This window comes from Neoarius graeffei, chromosome 11 (genome assembly GCF_027579695.1).
Source record: "Neoarius graeffei isolate fNeoGra1 chromosome 11, fNeoGra1.pri, whole genome shotgun sequence".
Lineage (NCBI taxonomy): Eukaryota > Metazoa > Chordata > Actinopteri > Siluriformes > Ariidae > Neoarius > Neoarius graeffei.
The window spans coordinates 57,493,839-57,517,855 of NC_083579.1; the positions used below are offsets into that span (position 1 = coordinate 57,493,839).

A 24,017-nucleotide genomic window follows, 5' to 3' on the forward strand; every position below is an offset into this window, starting at 1 on the left:
GACCTTGAGCGAATGAAAGACAATTTATGGTTATTGTAATAACTCTTATGTCTCATAAATCCAGAACACTATACATCACTGAACCATTGTATTTTCATCGTGTTTCTCATTTTGTCACAGAAGTTATGATACAGTATTTATAATTATCATATTTATGACTATTATAAGTTCTAATGTATCCATACTCTATAAAATATGAATTTCAGAATGCTCTGCTCATAACCACGCCCACCTTCTCCGTCACATCCAAATACAACCTCCGGTCATTATACCTGTCTTGAGTTCAACCTGTGAATAATTACACATCAGGCTTTTTTGCTGCTGTTCTCTGTTTTTTTGCACTTTGGTTTGCCCCTGGGCGGCACAGTGGTGTAGTGGTTAGCACTGTCACTTCATAGCAAGAAGGTTCTGGGTTTGAACCTCATGGCCGACTGGGGCCTTTCTGTGTGGAGTTTGCGTGTTCTCCCCATGCCTGCCTGGGTTTCCTCTGGGTGCTCTGGTTTCCTCCCACAGTAGACTGGTGACCTGCCCAGAGTGGACCCCGCCTCTCGCCCATAGTCAGCTGGGATTGGCTCCAGCTTCCCTCGTGACCCTGACAGATAAACGGTATAGATAATGGATGGATGGATGAACGGTTTGCCCCTTTTTGCGTCATCATTTGGTCTGTTTTTTTTTTTTTTTAATGTTTTTAATGTCTGCCTATTTTGTATTATTTCTTTCAGGTTAACATCATTGATAAGTGATTTTACTTTAACCTTCACCTAATCTATACTTCACTTTAACCTATATTTTCCTGTATTTTAATGGACAATGGTGACTGACTGGTCAAGGCTCTGGGTTTCTCATTAAAAGGTCAGCGGTTCAAGTCCCAGGACTGCCAAGCTGCCATTGTTTGGCCCTTGAGCAAGGCCCTTAACCCTTTCTGCTCCAGGGGCCCTGTATCATGGCATACTCTGGACTCCAACTTTTTTTCCTAGGGTTTGATAATTTAAAGCTATTGAGTTGTTCTATCATATGGAAAATTAGAAACATTCATGCCATTGTCTAGCGGCATGATACTGTGCTATTTTGGTAGTCAAAAGTCAAAGTCCTTCCCGCACCATGCATGGCGCGTTTGGCGGCGCCAATCTCCGTTTCGTAGCCCTCGGCCTCTCGCCTATATTACATAGCTAGGGTTACAGTGAGGGGCTAGTCCTCTGGTAACCGTGAGAGTTTGACTCCCCATTCACATCTGTATTGCAGCGTGCCTTGCCAGAAGGCACCATTTTTATGATGGTCTTTGGTATGACCCGACCGTGAGTAGAACTCGCAATCTCCCGATCAAGAGGTGGACACACTAACCACTAGGCCACTCGCTGGTGTTTTGATAGCAGTGTGTTAAATGTGGGTTGCTGTTATTTTTATGCTACTCAAGCTTTTAGAAACAGTTGCTGTAATTTAATGAGACAGCATTTCTAAGCAGGTGGCACGGTGGTGTAGTGGTTAGCGCTGTTGCCTCACAGCAAGAAGGTCTGGGTTTGAGCCCTGTGGCCGGCGAGGGCCTTTCTGTGTGGAGTTTGCATGTTGTCCGCGTGGGTTTCCTCCGGGTGCTCCGGTTTCCCCCACAGTCCAAAGACATGCAGGTTAGGTTAACTGGTGACTCTAAATTGACCGTAGGTGTGAATGTGAGTGTGAATGGTTGTCTGTGTCTATGTGACAGCCCTGTGATGACCTGGTGACTTGTCCAGGGTGTACCCTGCCTTTTGCCCGTAGTCAGCTGGGATAGGCTCCAGCTTGCCTGCGACCCTGCAGAACAGGATAAAGCGGCTAGAGATAATGAGATGAGATGAGTTGTTCTATCATATGGAAAATTAGAAACATTCATGTCACTGTCTAGCCCATGTCTGTCTGGTGGCATGATACTGTACTATTTTGAAAGTCAAAAGTCAAAGTCCTTCCCGCACCATGCATGGCGCGTTTGGCGACGCCAATCTCCGTTTCGTAGCCCTCGGCCTCTCGCCTATATTACATAGCTAGGGTTACAGTGAGGGGCTAGTCCTCTGGTAACCGTGAGAGTTTGACTCCCCATTCACATCTGTATTGCAGCGTGCCTTGCCAGAAGGCACCATTTTTATGATGGTCTTTGGTATGACCCGACCGTGAGTAGAACTTGTGATCTCCCGATCAAGAGGTGGACACGCTAACCACTAGGCCACTCGCTGGTGTTTTGATAGCAGTGTGTTAAATGTGGGTTGCTGTTATTTTTATGCTACTCAAGCTTTTAGAAACAGTTGCTGTAATTTAATGAGACAGCATTTCTAAGCAGGTGGCACGGTGGTGTAGTGGTTAGCGCTGTCGCCTCACAGCAAGAAGGTCCGGGTTCGAGCCCCGTGGCCGGCGAGGGCCTTTCTGTGTGGAGTTTGCATGTTCTCCCCGTGTCCGCGTGGGTTTCCTCCAGGTGCTCCGGTTTCCCCCACAGTCCAAAGACATGCAGGTTAGGTTAACTGGTGACTCTAAATTGAGCGTAGGTGTGAATGTGAGTGTGAATGGTTGTCTGTGTCTATGTGTCGGCCCTGTGATGACCTGGCGACTTGTCCAGGGTGTACCCCGCCTTTCGCCCGTAGTCAGCTGGGATAGGCTCCAGCTTGCCTGCGACCCTGTAGAAGGATAAAGCGGCTAGAGATAATGAGATGAGATGAGCATTTGTAAGCATAATGCATGCTTACGAAGAGTGATTTCACATCCATTAAATCGGACGTGAAAATGTGTCTGGATTCTGTAACAGCCTTCTGAAGCTGTACATCTTGTGTTGCATTTGTTTAATTAGTTGTTTATCTGAATATTAAAAAAGTAGAATTCATGCCACAAAAAACAAATGTTTGCAGCACATCACACCACATAAACACGAGTATAACCAAACACATTTAGGAGTAGAATGCACATGTGAGCTGCATGCCAATTGTGGGGGATGAGTGTAAGGCTATTATCTGTGTGGTTGTGTGTGTTTTCTGTGTAATCTGATGCCCTTCTTTCATTAGCTGAGGACTGCCAGCTGCTCTCTCAGATCCCCAAAGTGCGCTGCCTGAGAAATGAACGGCGAGAGGGTGAGTGTTCAGAGTTCAGAGCGTTCTACCTCTAGCCTGAAGATTGTACCCGACACCTTCTATCCAGCGTAAAAATAGAAAAATATAAGTTATGGTCCATTGTGGCAGATTTTTTTTGTACCTAAAACATACAGGTCATGAGACTGCTGCTTATATTAAGTGTTTTCAAAAACGGGCAAAACAATTATACCCAGTTTTCGACAGTGAATATTTTGGCATTTGTACCAGTAATATAACTCTGAAGTTCTAAATAATTCAAACTGTTAATCAGTAAATCTGAAATTCTGCCTGCAGGTATGCATGTAAGGTGTCTCGCCTGGACTAGATTAGACTTTGGTGCTTTCTTTTCTTGATCATCATTAGAAATGTAAAAGGATGTAACTGAATCTGTGTATTCGGCCTTTCAGTCAGCTGGCATTTGGTGTTCTAAGCCGGAAACTTGGCTATTTGTTGAAGTTGAGCAAGAATGTACTGAGCTCCATCAGCCTGGAAGTGATAGGCATTGGAATCTGCGCCCTGACTTTAACCCCTTAAACTCCTTGAAGCCTTTGGTGCATCCAGATTTACATCCCTTACTCTCATACACAGCATTCCAATAGCTTTTACTGTAGTTAGTGAATAATTCACATTATTCTGTCCACATTCACAGGATATGAGCAGTCACACGCTCTGATTGGCTACTTTACTACTAAGCTATCAGCTCATATACCATGAGTAGAGAAAAACAAAATGGCGGAGCGAACCAACCGAGGACGAAATAAAATCTCCACTTGAAAACAAAACCCCCCAAAATGCAAAAAAGCAACAAAATATAGGATTTTTAATTCCATATACAGTGGTGCTTGAAAGTTTGTGAACCCTTTAGAATGTTCTATATTTCTGTATAAATATGACCTAAAACATCATCAGATTTTCACACAAGTCCTAAAAGTAGATAAAAAGAACCCAGTTAAACAAATGAGACAAAAATATTATACTTGGTCATTTATTTATTGAGGAAAATGATCCAATATTACATATCTGTGAGTGGCAAAAGTATGTGACCCTTTGCTTCAGTATCTGGTGTGACCCCCTTGTGCAGCAATAACTGCAACTAAACGTTTCCGGTAATTGTTGATCAGTCCTGCACACCGGCCTGGAGGAATTTTAGCCCATTCCTCCATACAGAACAGCTTCAACTCTGGGATGTTGGTGGGTTTCCTCACATGAACTGCTCGCTTCAGGTCCTTCCACAACATTTCGATTAGATTAAGGTCAAGACTTTGACTTGGCCATTCCAAAACATTAACTTTATTCTTCTTTAACCATTCTTTGGTAGAACGACTTGTGTGCTTAGGGTCGTTGTCTTGCTGCATGACCCACCTTCTCTTGAGATTCAGTTCATGGACAGATGTCCTGACATTTTCCTTTAGAATTCACTGGTATAATTCAGAATTCATTGTTCCATCAATTATGGCAGGCCGTCCTGGCCCAGATGCAGCAAAACAGGCCCAAACCATGATACTACCACCACCATGTTTCACAGATGGGATAAGGTTCTTATGCTGGAATGCAGTGTTTTCCTTTCTCCAAACATGACGCTTCTCATTTAAACCAAAAAGTTTTATTTTGGTCTCATACGTCCACAAAACATTTTTCCAATAGCCTTCTGGCTTGTCCACATGATCTTTTGCAAACTGCAGACGAGCAGCAATGTTCTTTTTGGAGAGCAGTGGCTTTCTCCTTGCAACCCTGCCGTGCACACCATTGTTGTTCAGTGTTCTCCTGATGGTGGACTCATGAACATTAACATTAGCCAATGTGAGAGAGGCCTTCAGTTGCTTAGAAGTTACCCTGGGGTCCTTTGTGGCCTTGTAGACTATTACACGCCTTGCTCTTGGAGTGATCTTTGTTGGTCGACCATTCCTGGGGAGGGTAACAATGGTGTTGAATTTCCTCCATTTGTACACAATCTGTCTGACTGTGGATTGGTGGAGTCCAAACTCTTTAGAGATGCTTTTGTAACCTTTTCCAGCCTGATGAGCATCAACAACGCTTTTTCTGAGGTCCTCTGAAATCTCCTTTGCTCGTGCCATGATACACTTCCACAAACATGTGTTGTGAAGATCAGACTTTGATAGATCCCTGTTCTTTAAATAAAACAGGGTGCCCACTCACACCTGATTGTCATCCCATTGATTGAAAACACCTGACTCTAAGGGCCCGTTTACACGAGGACACTGTCGGGTAAAAACGACTAAATATTTTATCGGAAGTGCCTTTCGTCTACACGGGGACGGCGTTTCCGAGGCTGAAAAACGGAAAAAATTGAAAACGCCTTCCAGAGTGGATAAGTTAAAAACAGCCCCCGTTGCATATCCGTCTAAACCAGGGGTCTCAAACTTGATCCATAAAGGGCCGTGTGGCTGCAGGTTTTCATTCCAGCCATGCAGCAGCACCCTGATTTGGCTTATTCAATCAACTGACACACCCACCCTTTAATCAAGGGTGGGTGTGGCTGCAAGTATTTGACTGTGTGAAGACAGTTCAGTTGATTGAATGAGCTAAGTCAGGTGTGCTGCTGCATGGCTGGAATGAAAACCTGCAGCCACACGGCCCTTTATGGATCAGGTTTGAGACCCCTGGTCTAAACTACCCAATACGCGAAACTCTGCTCGGATCTGCTCACGTCGGGTACGCGTTTACGTCATACATATGTCATATACTGTACATGCCAGCCCGGGAAGTAAGAAAGTAAGTAAAAAAGTAAGCGCATGTCTGATTACATCGATCCAATGGACCTTCAAGCTGCTCTGGCAGCTTTAATAAACGTCCAGGAGTCCTTCGAACATCTATACCGAATCTGCACATATACCGTTAATGAACAGAGGCGGGTATAGTATGCTCTTACTTTTTTACTTACTGTCTTACTTACCATAGCCAGAGTAGTCAAAGTTTTCGCGGTGCAGATCAGACAAGACGGAAGACGTTGCGCATGCGTGCAGACATAGCGGAGGTCTTTCACAGCACCACCTAGCCGCCTGGCATGCGCATCCAATTGAATTCCACACATTTATGCGTCACCGTATAGACGCAGATTTCCTCCTTGAAAACGGTCGTGTAGACGCGGAAAAAAGTGAGAACGAAAACGGACTTTTGCGTTTTTGTTTCAGACTGTCCCCATGTAAAGTGGGCCTAATTTCACCTTCAAATTAACTGCTAATCCTAAAGGTTCACATACTTTTGCCACTCACAGATGTACAATATTGGATCATTTTCCTCAATACATAAATGACCAAGTATAATATTTTTGTCTCATTTGTTTAACTGGGTTCTCTTGATCTACTTTTAGGACTTGTGTGAAAATCTGATGACGTTTTAGGTCATATTTATACAGAAATATAGAACATTCTAAAGGGTTCACAAAGTTTCAAGCACCACTGTAGTTCATATAATTCCATATAATTAAAATAGTATTTGCTAGTAAGAACGTATTATGTTTTGTTTTTTTTTTTCAAGAATTATTATTATTATTATTATTATTATTATTATTATTATTATTATCACATTTTTCACAAATTGCTACTGTTATTTCACCGGATTGTTTACATTCTAAGCGGAAATTATTTTGTCGGACATTTTGTATAAAAAGTTTTTATTCATCAAATTTGCAAAACGGAAAAATAAAATGCTCTGTTTCTCAAAATCCAGTGAATGTGGATAGAATGAACAGTTATTGCACTCCATCTCGTTATGCATGGCTTATAGCCGACTCGGCACGACGTGCCTCATTGGCTATCAGCTCATGTACGACTTGAGTTCGTGGAATAACTGTTAAGTAGTTACTAAACAATGCTATTAAGACGAATAACTGAAAAATAACCTGGGTATTTAAAGGGTTAACTTCTGGTTTAGCATCAGTGAAAATATTTGACTTTGAGCATACTAAAGCACACTTTATTTGCTTTCACTACTTTTACATGTGAGTCAGCAGTAGATGTTTTTATGAAAGTTATAAGAAGTACCCTTAGATGAAATGTTGTTTTGTGCATTGGACAGGTTTGATCAGGTCTCGGGTAAGGGGAGCCGGCGCTGCCTCAGCTTTTATCCTCACCTTCCTGGACAGCCACTGTGAGGTGAACACAGACTGGATCCAGCCAATGATCCAGAGAGTCAAAGAGGTGAGCACTTTTATAAAGATTTCAGTCAAAACTTAAAGATATTTAGTCTGGTGTAGTCCATGTTGTGTATGCGGAATGGAAAATTTGAAACTACTGTAAGACACACAGACATGTTGTGCAACCATGACGGATGATAGCACTTGAACAGTTTGTGTGTGAAGAATCATTTATAATTCACAAATGGCCTCGGTCCAGTATGGATTCAGCAATACTTCCTGAGAATGAATAAGAGAGAGAGAGGGAGAGAGAGGTGGGTCTCATACAGCTGCTTCAGAGAGCCTCAGGCGTTCCCTTCCTTTGTCAAAGTTAACTAAATCACCAGGAGACCATTATCCTCTCCAATCTTCTTCTCTAAGAGAATAGCTCCAATGCAAGACATTCAAGATATCCTTTCTTCTTTTTTCAGCACATCTCAATAGTAATGTCATTCTTTTGATAAATCATCTAATATCCTCTACCCTGTAGCAAGACCATCTCTTTAATAAATGTGCACAGGGAGGAGACGCTTCTGTTATCGTACACTGCTGCACTTCATTTTGCAACCTCGTACAGATTTCAGCGTCGTCTCTTCAGGACTTGAAAGTGCACCGAGTTTTCCTTTTGGGTAATTCTGAGCTCGTGTATAGTACAGCTTGCAAGTGTGATGATTACGTACAGGTCTGTTTTCAGGATTATAAGCATTAAGCGATCGTGAATGGTGTTGTAATTCATGTGTTGAGGTGCGCTGTTGAGCTTGTTCTGATTAAGCCAATCACTCTCAATTAATTGCGGGCCAGGCCTGGGAAGATTTCATGTGGTTCTGAACCACAAGAAAGTTAATAATCCATGCTGAAAGATATTACTCTCCAACCAATACACACAGAGTCTGTTAGCAGAGCTGTGAACATTCAGTTTACTAAACATTCCTGCACATACAGCGGTGCTTGAAAGTTTGTGAACCCTTTAGAATTTTCTCTATTTCTGCATAAATGTGACCTAAAACATCATCAGATTTACACACAAGTCCTAAAAGTAGATAAAGAGAACCCAGTTAAACAAATGAAACAAAAATATTATACTTGGTCATTTATTTATTGAGGAAAATGATCCAGTATTACATATCTGTGAGTGGCAAAAGTATGTGAACCTTTGCTTTCAGTATCCGGTGTGACCCCCTTGTGCAGCAATAACTGCAACTAAACGTTTGCGGTAACTGTTGATCAGTCCTGCACACCGGTTTGGAGGAATTTTAGCCCATTCCTCCGTACAGAACAGCTTCAACTCTGGGATGTTGGTGGGTTTCCTCACATGAACTGCTCGCTTCAGGTCCTTCCACAACATTTCGATTGGACTAAGGTCAGGACTTTGACTTGGCCAATGGGATGACACCTGATTGTCATCCCATTGATTGAAGACACCTGACTCTAATTTCACCTTCAAATTAACTGCTAATCCTAGAGGTTCACATACTTTTGCCACTCACAGATATGTAATACTGGATCATTTTCCTCAATAAATAAATGACCAAGTGTAATATTTTTGTCTCATTTGTTTAACTGGGTTCTCTTTATCTACTTTTAGGACTTGTGTGAAAATCTGATGATGTTTTAGGTCATATTTATGCAGAAATATAGAACATTCTAAAGGGTTCACAAACTTTCAAGCACCACTGTATACATAGAGAAAGAGAGAGAGAGAGAGAGAGAGAGAGAGAGTGGTAGTTAAAGTGCTATGAGAAAGGAAAGCATCCTCTTGAAAAGTGAAAGATATTATTTATACTGAAGTGGGCAGCACGGTGGTGTAGTGGTTAGCACTGTCGCCTCACAGCAAGAAGGTCCGGGTTCGAGCCCCGTGGCCGATGAGGGCCTTTCTGTGCAGAGTTTGCATGTTCTCCCAGTGTCTGCATGGGTTTCCTCTGGGTGCTCCGGTTTCCCCCACAGTCCAAAGACATGCAGGTTAGATTAACTGGTGACTCTAAATTGACCGTAGGTGTGAATGTGAGTGTGAATGGTTGTCTGTGTCTATGTGTCAGCCCTGTGATGACCTGGCGACTTGTCCAGGGTGTACCCCGCCTTTCGCCCGTAGTCAGCTGGGATAGGCTCCAGCTTGCCTGCGACCCTGTAGAACAGGATAAAGCGGCGAGAGATAATGAGATGAGATGAATATACTGAAGTAAAGAGCAAGCCAGTGAGAGAACAAGACAGCATACTTAAAATAAAGATTTTTTTTCCAAATGAAACTTCGTCTACATCTGTATAAATACCACAGACAGAAACATTTACCTGTACTGAGAATGGAACAGAAAATCTGTTTAGTTGAAACTCGCGAATAATGGAAGACTAAGAAGAGTTGTTCAACGCTTAATTTTGTTGACTGATTTCAGTCCAAGGTAAAAAAAAAAATTATTTTGCACCTACAGTGCAGTTTCCTAATTGTATCTTATCAAATTAGTTCAATCAAAATGCATATATTAAAAGTAGATTGCCTTTCAGATTTTTCAAGTGTAGGTCATAAAAATAATTTTCCTGACACCCAATTATTTTTTTAGTGGACCGAAAGCTACTGAATTCGAATCACAGACTTCCAATCTTATTTTTTATTTTTATTTTTTTTAATAGAACAATTAATGAATTTAGGGCCACATGCTTCACCATGACCCAATTCAAGATACTACATCATGCTTCACGTGGTGGGCTTTCCCCGTTTGCGCAAGGCATTGTGGGATACAAATTTGAAACAGGAGAGAAAAATGGAGGGTGCGAATGAAACGTGAAAGACCGACTACAGTAACGGAAAGCGAGAAGAAATGACGTTATGTTGCGAAGGAAAGGAAACGCAGGACCAAACTAATAAATATCGGCGGTCAGCCAGCACCTCGGTGCGATCAGCTGTTCGTTTAGTGACAGAATGATGTAACAGTCAGTGCACGGTCAAGGTAAACCTGTAGATGGCAGGAATGCAACACTGAATACCAGCTGCCGTAAAACCCAAAAGAAGAAGGTAAACCTGCGCATGCGCACACGGACTTCCTCTGTCTGCTTGACTGCGCAAAGTGAATGATTTCATGCATATTATTTGCTCTGGAATCCGCTCAAATTAAATAACTTCCCAGCCACAGAATGACCGGTTTTTATTTTTATTTTTTTAGATATTACAGAAATAAACATGCATCGCAATGACCAAATTTCAGAGGGAACTAAATTTCACAAATTTTATGAAACCGAAAAGCTGTCTAGCTTTAAATTTGTGGAAGACAAAATCATGCCACTTACTAAGCCTGAATGAGTAAGTTCAAATTATTCCTTGTCTCATATAATATAGTGTCTCCATAACAATTGTAATTAATTATTAAATTAAATCATAATATTTTTTTCAAAATGATGCCTTTGCTGCAGTAAAGATTGTTTCATGTTTACCTTATTAAAATAATGTCTATAATCATTGTTATACTGTTTCACTGTTTTAGTCTCTGAGCAGCTATGAAATCAGCGTAGCTAATTAAAAACAAGGAGCACATGCAAAAGCCTCATTTACATATTGCTTTTTCTGCCTCTCTTTTTTTTAATTTTTGAACACATGATGTCATTCACGCTGTTAGTTTTTGTAAATCAATCACAATATGCTGACTAATGCTGGGCTCAGACTACACAAATTCAGCCCGATTTTGACATGATTTTATTATGGCTGAAAAATTTCCAGCACCAGGTCTGAATATGAACATCAAGAAGGATGAATGGGCCTTGTAGTGTAATATAACGAACAGTGATGTGGCATCTAGGACAGCCCACCGAAAAGTCTTCAGTCTTCTGCCTGATGGCAGGTCCAGCTCTGACGTCCATCAGAGTTTCTAGGGAACATTACAGTAGTGGTTTCCTGTTGCCTTCTACTGGATTATTATAGAGGTTTTCTCCTCTCAATCATTCACACCTATGGATAATTTAGTCCCTGTCCACACGGCAACGGATTCAGGTGAATCTGATAAAATTGTTTATCGTTTCAGCCTGGCATCCACACGGCACCGGCGTTTTGGGTGCCGCAAAACGAAATCTTTTGAAAACGGGTCCCAGAGTGGAAAAATCTGGCAACGGCCCCGTTGTGAAGTCGTCTGGATGAGTAGAACGGATTTGTTTACGATGACGTCACAACCACATGACTGTCAGTGCTTCACGCCGGGTAGAAGTGTAACGAACTCGATGCGAGTTGTCAACAAATCCTATAACTAGTCCAAACACTGCGGAAGCAGTAACCAAAACCACGCACCGCCCGTGCGCGTTCCAAAAACAAAACCAATCCCGCCAGCAAAAATAGGAAAAAAAAGGAGCGATCTCACCTCTTCAGATGTTGGTTTAAGTCCGACAATACATTCCTCAAAAAGGGCGTAGAAGAAAGTAATCCATCAACGTGTAGCATTCAATTTATTCCGGACCATTAAAGAATTCTGGAGGATATCAGAATGTTGGCGTACCGGCTTCCATCTACCCCCATTCATTCCTCTTTCCACGTCTTTTGTTTTATGCTACTGATTAATAATCAAAACTTTGTGGCTAATGCTACAGAAGAAGGGGTTTATGCGCATGCGTCTACTTCTTCTATTGTTCTGGTGTCTCCGATGGGACCGTCTTACAGCACACCTAGAGGTGTGGCATGTGTATTGCATCGTTTTCAGCAAGCGTTGCGTTGCCATATGGACCTGAAATGTAACTGATCCGTTGCCCATGTGGACGCGATATTTAAAAAAAAAAATCTCGTTGCCGTTGTCGTGTGGATGTAGCCTTAGAGTAGTCAGTTAACCTAACCACATGTCTTTGGACTGTGGGGGAAACCCATGCAGACACAGGGAGAACATGCAAACTCCACACAGAAAGCCCCCCCCCATCAGCCACTGGGCTTGAACCTAGAACCTTCTTGCTGTGAGATGACAGTGCAAACCACTACACCACCGTGCCACCTGGATGAAAAGTCTCGCATGTCGAAATTTTTTGCATTTTCTTGCCTAGTTTGACAACTAGGCAAGAAAATAAAAAAGGGCGGCACGGTGGTGTAGTGGTTAACACGGTCGCCTCACAGCAAGAAGGTTCCGGGTTCGAACCCAGCAGCTGGCAAGGGCCTTTCTGTGTGGAGTTTGCATGTTCTCCTCGTGTCTGCGTGGGTTTCCTCCGGGTGCTCCGGTTTCCCCCACAATCCAAAGACATGTAGTTAGGTCGACGTGCGGCAGCCTTGGGCTGAGGTGCCCTTGAGCAAGGTATCTGACCCCTGACTGCTCCCCGGGCGCTCTGGTGTGGCTGCCCACTGCTCTGTGTGTGTGTTCACTGCTTCAGATGGGTTAAATGCAGAGGATGAGTTTCACTGTGCTTGAAGTGTGCATGTGACGAATAAAGGTTTCTTCTTCTTCTTCAAATCCCATGACATGTTCCTTAATAGCCATGACTGACAATTTCTTGACCCTCCTCCCTGATGACTTGCAAGGTCGTGAATGATGAGTCAGAGTCAAACTTGTAGTGTTGCCAGTTTCTTGACCAAGACCTGGCAAGAATTTACGACGTTATGATTGCCTAATCCAACATGATGACTATCAGGAAAGACAAAATTCATGTAGTCTGATCCCAGCATAACTGTTCTTAATACTTGGCATATTTGCAAATCAGGGCTTAAATCTGTACCATTTATTTTTTGGTTATGGCTAGACATTTCTAACATAGTTGAAACACTGAAAGTGCTTTAGTTTGCAGGAAAAGCACAGGAAACCAGAGAACTTTTGATGAGATCGTCTCTCATGTCTGTCTTATTAAAACCTTGATTGTAACGTCTGCCATAATTGAGTTTTGAGGAAACATGTTTTCTGTACTTTTCTTAATAAAGAGAAAATTGTCCATTGTAATCGCACATACAGTACAAATGTGGTAGACAGAGATTAACTTGAAAAATGCACGAGTATTCCTTTCAACAAAAGTGGCTTATACTGGAAAATAATTGCTAACTTTGTGAGCGAGAGGAGACACAAACAGTTTCTGAGCTTCTTTTCTCTTTTGTTCAGAAGGCTTCGTTAATTCAGGGCAAATCATTATTGTTTGCCGCTATGGCGCAGCTTTGTCCTTGTGCTGTCTCAAATCCCCTCATACTCCTACACTGAGCTCAGAGTTCAACAGGTTCAGAGCTCTTACAAAGAACAACAACTTTAATTGAAAACACTTGTTGCCCTCATCATCTACGCTGTGTGTATACAGAATATGGCCATACACAGAAATTGCATCCATGATTTTATAAGTTATATATAATATTATTTAAAGCTTCTACAAATTCTATTCAGTTACATGCAGTGGAGTATAGGAAAGAGTGGTGATTGGAGCAGACCAAAATGGGCATGCTGGAGGAGGGAACGGGGTGATGAGGAGCTGATGGGTAGGTACCAGTGGCGGCTGGTAGTCTTTCAAACAGGGGAGGCTGGTCGGTTACGATATTTCCAGATTTTAAAAGAAAAAACACATCAATTTTGCCCATACTCTTGCCTCTGATCTAGCTGATGGTTGGCAGGGTCACAAACCGTGAAATAACAGGTTCTTTTGGCCCATTAGCCTACTGTCCAATATACATGATGGTGGTGTTGGGGGGGAGGGGTATATTTTAACATTTTATATTTTAAAATTGTGGCATGTTGTTTAAAAATTGATCATTATTGAAAGCAGCTCTTTGTCAGGAACCTCAGCAGTAACAGCAGCGTGTTCTGGAATAGGCACAAGCACTGACCTTGGGGAGCCAAACATAGAGCTGGGTGCCACACATTTCATTCAATGACACTTTCCCTATATTTTACTTATTTTGACTGAGAAATGTTTTATTGACAATGTTGATAACCCTTCACTTTTAATCCAGGTCTGTAGTGTGAAATGTTCTCGGCTGTGTTTTTGTTTAAAAATGTTTTCCAAATTGTAGCGGTGTTTAATTCATATCCAGAAAAATATATATTCCAATATAATATACTCAGCATAAACATTTTAAATAGATTCTATATTTTTGGTCCATCCATGACATATTACTAAAGTAGCCTATTTACTGTTGTTGATGTGGGTCACTTGCTGTTAGCCAATTCACTTTCTCGTACCAGGAGAGCTGAAAGGAACGAGTATTATTCCCTACCTTTTTCACCAAGTCAATTTGAGGCGTTGGTCTACCCTGCTCTTTAATTTTAATTTTTTCCTCGAAAGGAAGACTGGCAAATGGCTTCGCCAAAATTAAATCAGCAATGCTTGGCATCCGTGCGCAGCTTTCTTGCTAGCTGACTAGCCCCCTCAAGTTCAAGTTCAGTCACTCAAATAAACAAAATTTCTGGAACTAAGATAGCAAACTTGACAACACTATATTTACACTTTATTTACAATGAAAATATATACAAACTAAAAAAGCTGGTAGAAACCGTATGTAATGAATGAAATCAAAATGTAAGCTGATCTCTTACAATACACCACAGCACTTGCGAATCCGCATGGGACTGAACTGAAATTCACCGCTGCCTGTCTATATTTGAAACGAGCTGTCAATCAAAGAAAATATCCGGCCGCTTTCACCAGTCTCCTCGCGGAAAGCTTTGCCATGTCCTGTCCCTGTGAGGCTGGGAGTCTGTGGGCGGGCATTTTCGCAGTATTTGTCCAATAACCGTCTTGCATTTTGATATTGAAAAGCGCAGAGCTCCCAAATGCCATTGAAGTGCACTGAGGCTGGGCTGCATCGCGCTGTCACGAGGGGGAAAAACTCACGCACACATTAGGCGAACTGGGGAAAGTTATAACGGAATGATTTCGCACTGTAGTTGGGTTGAGCACATATATTTCTATGATTCTGGATCTGAAATAGCAATGTTATAAGGTCGGTTATAACATAAGCCTAGCGCAATTCATCCTACACGATGTTCGTCATTTTTAGAGGAGGCTGAGCCTCCCTCGTTGTCTTAGAGCAATCGCCCGTGGTAGGTACGGAATGAAGCAGAGAAACGTGGAAGGGCAGATGATGGTGGATTTCGCAAAGAGGATGGAAATGGCTGTGGTGAATACATATTTTAAGAAGAAAGAGAAGCATTGAGTCACATATAGGAGTGGAGGAAGGTGTTCTCAAGTGGACTATATTTTATGTCGGAGATGCAATCTGAAGGAGATTGGAGACTGCAAAGTTATAGCAGGGGAGAGTGTAGCTAAGCAGCATCGGATGGTGGTTGGGAGGATGACCTTTGCGGTAAAAAATAAGAAGAAGGGAAAAGCGAAACCAAAAATCAGATGATGGAAGTTGAAGCAGGAAGATTGTAAGTCAGACTTTAGGGATATGGTGAGACAGACATTGGATGAAGAGGTATTCGATGATTGGACAACTATGGCAGAAGTGGTGAGGGAGACAGCTAGGAAGGTGCTGGGAGTGACATCAGGACAAAGAAAGGAAGTCCAGGAGACTATAAGGAGGAAGACGTTGGCAAAGCAAAACTGGGATAAAACAAGAGATCAAGAGCGCAGACAAGAATACAAGGAGATGCGAGGGAAAGCAAAGAGAGCAGTGGCAAAGGTGAAGGAAAAGGCATATGATGAACTCTATGAAAGGTTAGACACTAAGGATGGAGAAAAGGACCTGCACCGATTAGCAAGACAACGAGATCAAGCAGGGAAGGATGTGCAGCAGGTTAGGCTGATGAAGGATGCAGATAGAAATGTGCTGACGGGTGAAGAGTGTGTGTTGAGAAGGTTTCAGAAGCTGATGAAGGTTGAGAGAAGGTTGGCCGAGATAGAGATAGTGAATCAGGAAGTACAGCAGATTAGCAAGGAGGAAGTAAGGATAGCTGTGAAGAGAATGAAAAGTGGTACAGTAACGCAGTCGACCCGGGTGATATACCAGTGGAGTCATGGAGATGCTTAGGAAAGATGGCAGTTGACTTTTTTTTGTTTAACAAGATCTTGGAACATGAGAGGATGCCTGAGGAGTGGAAAAGAAGTATACTGGTACCAATATTCAAGAACAAGTGTGATGTTCAGTGCTGCAGTAACTATAGAGGCACAAGGTTGACCAGCCACAGCATGAAGTTATGGGAAAGAGTAGTGTAAGCTCGGTTAAGAGGAGAGGTGGAGATATATGAGCAGCAATATGGTTTCATGCCAGGAAAGAGTACTACAGATGCAATATTTGCTTTGAGAATGTTGATGGAAAAGTATAGGGAAGGCCAGAAAGAGCTGCATCATGTGTTTGTGGATTTAGAGAAGGCATATGACAGGGTGCTGAGAGAGCAGTTGTGGTACTGCATGAGGAAGTCAGGAGTGGTGGACAAGTATGTGAGATTGGTGCAGGATATGTATGAGGACAGTGAGACAGCAGTGGGAACGATGGAGACATTTAAGGTGGATGTCAGATTGCACCAGGGCTCAGCCCTAAGCCCTTTCCTGTTTGCAATGATAATGGACAGGTTGACACATGACACCAGGCAAAAAGGCCCCATGGACAATGATGTCTGCAGATGATCTCGTGATCTGTGGTGAGAGCAGGGAGCAAGTGGAAGAAAACTTTGAGGCGTGGAGGTCTGCACTAGAGAGAAGGGAATGAAAGTCAGAAGGAGCAAGACGGAGTACATGTGCTTGAATGAATGAGGAGGAGGGCAGTGGAATGGTACAGCTGCAAGGAAGAGCAGATGAGTTCAAATATCTGGGGTCAACTGTACAAAGTAATGGCGAGTGCAGAAGAGAAGTGAAGAGAGTGCAAGCAGGTTGGAATGGATGGAGGAGAGTATCAGGAGTGATTTCTGACTGAAGGTTGCCAGCAAGAGTGAAAAGGAAAGTGTACAAGACAGTAGTAAGAGCAGCGATGTTGTATTGTTTGGAGACGGTGGCACTGACAAAAAGACAGGAGGCCGAACTGGAGGTAGCGGAGTTGAAGATGTTGAGATTCTCATTTGGAGTGACAAAGTTGGACAGGATTAGAAATGAGGAGTATATTAGAGGGACAGCACATGTAGGACGGCTTAGAGACAAAGTGAGAGAGGCGAGATTGAGATGGTTTGGACCTGTACAGAGGAGAGATCCAGGGTATATTGGGAAAAGAATGATGGAGCTGCCAGGTAGAAGGAAAATAGGAAGGCCAATGATGAGATTTATGGATGTGGTGAAGGAGGGCATGAGGACGGTTGGTGTGACAGAAAAAGATACAGACGACAGAAGGAGATGGAGGCACGTTATCTGCTGTGGTGACCCCTAACGGGAACAGTCGAAAGAAGAAGAACTGGAACAAGACCTGCAATGGAGTACAATAGTGCATATAATTTTATTGTGTTTTTTTTTTTTTTTACTAAATGTAAGTACACATTGACTACGTTCAGACTGCACCCTGAAACGACCCATATCCGATTTTTTTGCCCATATGTGACCTGTATCCGATTTGTTATTGACAATCTGAACGACACAGATCCGATTTTTTCACATGCGACCCAGGCCACTTGGATATGTGGTCCTAATTCCGATGCGTATCCATTATTTTCACATGCGACTGCAGTCTGACCGGACAGGTCGCATTCATGCGACGTACACGTCATCAACAAGAGACAAACGTCACTATTCTGCGTTGGCTAATCCCGCCTCTTTGGTGGAAAACTGTATTTGTACAGTTTTCAGAATTTAAATAGACTTTTATAGACTTGATCAAGCTAATGGTGGATTTGGTAGGGACCTGGATGTTAAATCATCCTGTATTACAAGATTATAAGATTGTTCTGGAAATTTCCAGTAATTTGACACCTTCGGTCTCATTAGTCTGCTGCCCACATTAATCAGATTATTGTGTGAGTTCCGCCGCCGCCACAAAAAGCACATCGCCAGGTCTCGCCTCATCTCCATGCTTTACTTGCAAACTTGAAGAGTGCGCTTTTTTTTTGTTTACGTATTACGTAGATGTGCTTATTACATGTCAATTTGCGCATGCGGGACACTTTTGGGTCGTTTTCCGTTCATATTGGAGATCGCACACAAGTCTCATATAATTGGTAATGTGAACGGCCTAACAAAAAAATCGGATTTCACAACAAATCGGATATGGGTCGTTTCAGGTTGCAGTCTGAACGTAGTGATTGTTGTTTTGCACTGTACATTTATTTTCATTCATTCATCTCCAGTAATTGCTTTATCCTGGTCATGGCCAGTGTATACAGGGAACACATCCTGTATTGATACGCTAACATTTTAGTAATACAACCAGAAATCAGTATAAAAGTACCGGCCATTGGGTTCCAGACACTCACTGATGCGTAAAGCTGACTAAAACCATAAGTCTGCTCTCTTCATTGCTTCGAGATTAACCCAAATTTCCTGAAGTCTCGTATAACTTAGAGTTTAAACAACGATAAACAAGTGACAAAAGAAAAGCCTGAATAATTAAATAGAGAAACATGATGCAGAGAATACAGAAACAGAGGCTTCCAGTCAGCTGTACTATGTGTTACAGCCCACTGTGCTCTGTGTATCTGGGAGTATGTATAAAAATGCCAAGCAGACCCACTTGACCTCAATTTTGGATAAGGATGCCATGAAAAAAAGATCTGACCTTGAAAGAGGTTTCATTATTTGGGCACATATTGCAGAAGCTTCTGCTTAACTGGTGAGCGTTGCAATAGGATCAGTCAACAAAGTGACCTCTGCGTTTAGAGCTATATAAACTACAAACCCAAAGCAGAACGAGTTGGGACAGTATGTTGAAATTTAAATTAAAACTGAAAACAATGATTTTTAAATAATCTTTGACCTGTATTGCACTCAAAACAATACAACAGCACATTTTTTTGATGTTTTATCTCATCTCGTCTCATTATCTCTAGCCGCTTTATCCTGTTCTACAGGGTCGCAGGCAAGCTGGAGCCTATCCCAGCTGACTACGGGCGAAAGGCGGGGTACACATTATTATTATTATTATTATTATTATTATTTTAATAAACACATTTCAAAAAACGTTGGGACAGTAAAGCAATTACCACTTTATAATGTTGCCATTCCTTCTCACAATACTTAAAAGACGTTTAGGGACTGAAGACACCAAGTGATGAAGTGATTTCAGGGGTTGTTTTGTTCCATTCTTCTTGCAAACAGGTATAAAGGTGTGCAACATTACGGGGTCATTGTCATATATTTTTTCTTTCAAAACTCACCACACATTCTGTATTGGGGACAGAGTGGACAGGCACCCTCTTCTTCCACAGCCATGCCTTTGTAATGTGTGCAGAATGTGGTTTTGCATTGTCTCATCTCGTTATCTATAGCCGCTTTATCCTGTTCTACAGGGTCGCAGGCAAGCTGGAGCCTATCCCAGCTGACTACGGGTGAAAGGCGGGGTACACCCTGGACAAGTCGCCAGGTCATCACAGGGCTGACACATAGACACAGACAACCATTCACACTCACATTCACACCTACGCTCAATTTAGAGTCACCAGTTAGCCTAACCTGCATGTCTTTGGACTGTGGGGGAAACCGGAGCACCCGGAGGAAACCCACGCGGACACGGGGAGAACATGCAAACTCCGCACAGAAAGGCCCTCGCCGGCCACGGGGCTCGAACCCGGACCTTCTTGCTGTGAAGCGACAGCGCTAACCACTACACCACCGTGCCGCCCTGGTTTTGCATTGTCTTGTTGAAATATCCCTGGATATTTTGAAGGCAGCATATGTTGCTCCAAAAACTTAATGTACTTTTTTTGCATTAATGCTGCCATCACAGACGTGTAAGGTACCTTTGCCAAGGGCACTGACACAACCTCATACCATAACAGACTCTGGTTTTTGGACTTGTTGCTGGTAACAGTATTTTTTTTTTCTCTTTGGTCCAGAGCACACAGCATCCATTTCTTCCAAAAAAAGAGTTCCAATACTGATTCGTCTGACCACAATACATATTTCCACTGTGTGATGGTCCATCCCAGATCCCTCTGAGCCCAGAGAAGTTGACAGTGCTTCTGGACACAGTTATCATAAGGCTTCCTTTTTTGCACAATCAAGTTTTAACTGGCATTTGTGGATATACTGTAACTCCATATTGTAGTGCTTGACAAAGGCTTGCCAAAGTAATCTCAAGCCCATGTGGTTATATGGCGCTATAGATGAATGACGGTTCTTGATGCAGTGCCGTCTGAGGGATCAGAGATCACGGGTGTTCAGCTTAGGCTTGCACTCTTGCCCTTTACACACTGATATTCCTCCAGATTCCTTGAATCATTTAATGGTATTCTGCACCATAGAGGGTGAAATATCCAAATCCCTTCCTATATTTCTTTGAGGAACATTGATTTAGAACATCTAAATAATTTTCTCACACATTTGTTGACAAACTGGAGATCCTCGGCTCATCTTACCGTAGGTCTTCAAAGACTAGGCCTTTCCCGAATACTGATTTTGTGCCAGATCATGATTACAATCGCCTTTTGACATCACCTGCTTCAAATTGCATCATCATTTAACTGTTTACCTCATTACTAGCACTAAATTGCCCCGTCCCAACTTTTTTTGGAATGTGTTCCAAGCCTGAAATGCAGGAATGCATGTATATTAACAAATGAAATGAAGTTGACCAGACCGCACATGAACTATTTTGGGTTCCTACTGTCTGAAATGAAATACAAGTCAAAGTAAATTTAGAAATCACTTGCTTTCTTTTTTTTTTATTTGCATTTTCCATATTGTCCCAACTTTTTCTGATTTGGGGTTGTATGTCAGTAAATAGGGTTGGACATCGTGGTTGAAAGAACACATTCAGTGGCCACGATGTGCATGAATTAGTGTGAGATGTAAAAAAAAAAACTGGAACAGTCTATCCACAACTATATAGAAGTATATTATATTAGAGGAGCAGTGCATAAACCCCTCATGACAAAGACAAATGCACATTTGAGAGTCCAGTGGTCCAAATACCACAGAAACTGGTCTACAGACATGAAAAAGTAATACAATCAGATGAATCGTTCTTCACCATATCCTCCACAAGTGGGAAAATGCATGTGTGACACGCACCAAGAGAATGGTGCAAGCCTGAATGCTTAGTGGCTCTGTCATGTGGGTATTTATGGGCATTTAGGTGACATGGTTTAAGTTCTTAACGGTTCCTGCAAATCATCTATCCATTATCCGTTACCGCTTATCCTGTGCAGGGTCACAGGCAAGCTGGAGCCTATCCCAGCTGACTATGAGCGAGAGGCGGGGTACACCCTGGACAAGTCGCCAGGTCATCACAGGGCTGACACATAGAGAGACACAACCATTCACATTCACACCTACGGTCAATTTAGAGCCTCCAATTAGCCTAGCCTGAATGTCTTTGGACTGTAGGGGAAACCGGAGCACCCGGAGGAAACCCACGCAGACACGGGGAAAACATGCAAACTCTGCACAGAAAGGCGGCTCGAACCCAGAACCTTCTTGCTGTGAGACAACAGTGCTAACCATTACACCACCATGCCGCCAATTCCTGCAAATCAATATAAAGTTATTTTGAATAATCACTTTTATACTATGATGAAACATTTCTACCTTGATAAGAATGGTCTTTTACAGGACAATAATGCCCAATTCCATAGGTCACAAAGGCTTGCTGAATGGCTTGATGAGGATGAAATTGGTGTAAATTAAATGCTATGGCATCCACAGCCACCAGATCTCAACCCAAATACACGTCTTGGGATTATTTTGGACCAACATTTTAAGCAGTGCTTTCCACGATTATCATTTAAACAAAAACTGATGTTTTGGAAGAATTGTGTTCATCTCTTCAGTACGGTTCCAGAGACTTGTAGAACCTGAGGCAAGAAACATTGAATATATTCTGGCAATTTGTGGCAACTTATCACTAAGACACTGTATGTTGGTTTCTTCATCTGTCACCCAGATGTAGATCCCCCTCCTATAAGGGTTCAGATAGTTGGATACACAAAACTTCCAGGACCATAGGCAGATCAAGATAGGACCAATGTCCTTGAAACCCACAAGTGGTGGATGGCCTTAACCAAGTTTTAAACAAGCAAACAGATATTCACTTGGTGACACATCATCAAATCAAATCAAGTTTATTTGTATAGCGCTTTTAACAATAAACATTGTCGCAAAGCAGCTTTACAGAATTTGAACGACTTAAAACATGAGCTAATTTTATCCCTAATCTATCCCCAATGAGCGAGCCTGTGGCGACGGTGGCAAGGAAAAACTCCCTCAGACGACATGAGGAAGAAACCTCGAGAGGAACCAGGCTCAAAAGGGAACCCATCCTCATTTGGGCAACAACAGACAGCCTGACTATAATATTAACAGTTTTAACAGGTATAACCCTCAACTGTCCTCATGGGGCCGTCCTTCACAGGAGCGGTGCGATAAAACTCCGACCAGACACAGGGCACCAGGATGGATCAAGCAGGTCCGAGGGGCAGAAGAGGCCAGCATCTCAATCCCAGGATCAACATGTAACTCAGAGGGACAGATTGGGGGGGAGAGAGAGAGAGAGAGAGAGAGAAAAAAAACACAGGTTGTTAGGTATGCCCTAAAAATCATCAAAGCTGTGTCATGCTGAAATGGGATGACAGATAATCTTTGAGCCTCTCATACACTCTTTTTAGAATCCTGCCAACATGGATGTTCATGATAAAGTGTTACAGATGAAACTCTAGTGCTCTGAAAGGCAGAAATGACATCAGGCTGCAAACTCACTATTTGTTTATGTCTCACTACTGTGATGAATGTGACGTACTAGATGAAATATTTGAGCAGTGTGTGGTCATGGCTGAATCAGTGTAAACACCCCTGAGGAGTATCTCAAGCAACTGCAAGTTTTTGTTGAAGCATCTAGGTTTATGGTAGCTCCTTTGCTTATGCATACATTCTCAATTCTTGGTTGTTGAAATGAGCTCCTGGTTAGAAGATCCATCTCACTTGTACACAAGTCAGGATGAAATGTTTTTTTAAGGGAAAAAAAACTATTTAGGACATTGTGGGCATGTTTCCTTGCCACCTCTCACCAGTGCATGAATCTGGACAATTAATGTTTTATTGGCAGAAACCGTCAGGAACATTTAGATACAAAATTCATTCTGATTAGTTGTACACTTATCTACAGTACCTTGGTCAGGTCTTCATCTGTCTTGCGACGGGTCTGCCTGCTCACAATCTCTTAATCGTTGTTTGGCGGAACGTAGGGTTCGGTGCCATTTAGCATAAAGCTTCCCCATCACAATATCGTAATCTTGTCCTAGATACAGCTCAAGATTGTTACCCAGTGCCTCAGGATGTTTAGTCTTGGGCGTCCAACACCTTTAGAGCCATGGGTGGGAACCATGACGCCTCTAGAGCCATGAGTTGTACGCTTGCTGAACTTTAATGTCTTCCATAGTCACTCCATACTGGTTTCCTACCCAGATATTGAATCCAACCAGTTCCTGAACATGCAGTCTTTCTTGGGATGGTGGCTAGAATAGATTCCATTAATCTGAGAAGGCATAAGCAATAACTACCAGTCAGTCTGAGTACAGAATGTGAGTGACAGTTTGTTGTACATCCTTGTAAAATGTCAGGCAATAAAAGTTGAAGCGTCTTAAGAGCTTATTGACAAATACAGGAAAGGCCTCACAGCACATGTTATCCATGAACTCAATAAAGTTACAACCACTGAAAGGGATTAGAAAGGAACAATTACAGCCCATGTTCCCCATTTATGTCAGTAACCAGCTAATGGCTAACCTTTTTTCTTTAGTTTTGTCATTGTTAACTGCTTGGCATGTATCTCATGTTAACTAGTGGAAAGCCTTGAGTGTTTG

At 42.3% G+C, this 24,017-nt stretch overlaps 1 protein-coding gene across 1 annotated transcript in view; it reads left to right on the forward strand.

Annotated features, from left to right (window-relative positions):
- Positions 1–24,017, forward strand: part of galnt16 (UDP-N-acetyl-alpha-D-galactosamine:polypeptide N-acetylgalactosaminyltransferase 16) — a 97,779-nt gene that overhangs the window by 34,389 nt on the left and 39,373 nt on the right. Inside the window, exons 5-6 of the mRNA XM_060933085.1 lie at positions 3,018–3,083; positions 7,122–7,243. Of these exons, the coding sequence (XP_060789068.1) occupies positions 3,018–3,083; positions 7,122–7,243 (188 nt within the window). The remainder of the gene's footprint in view (positions 1–3,017; positions 3,084–7,121; positions 7,244–24,017) is intronic.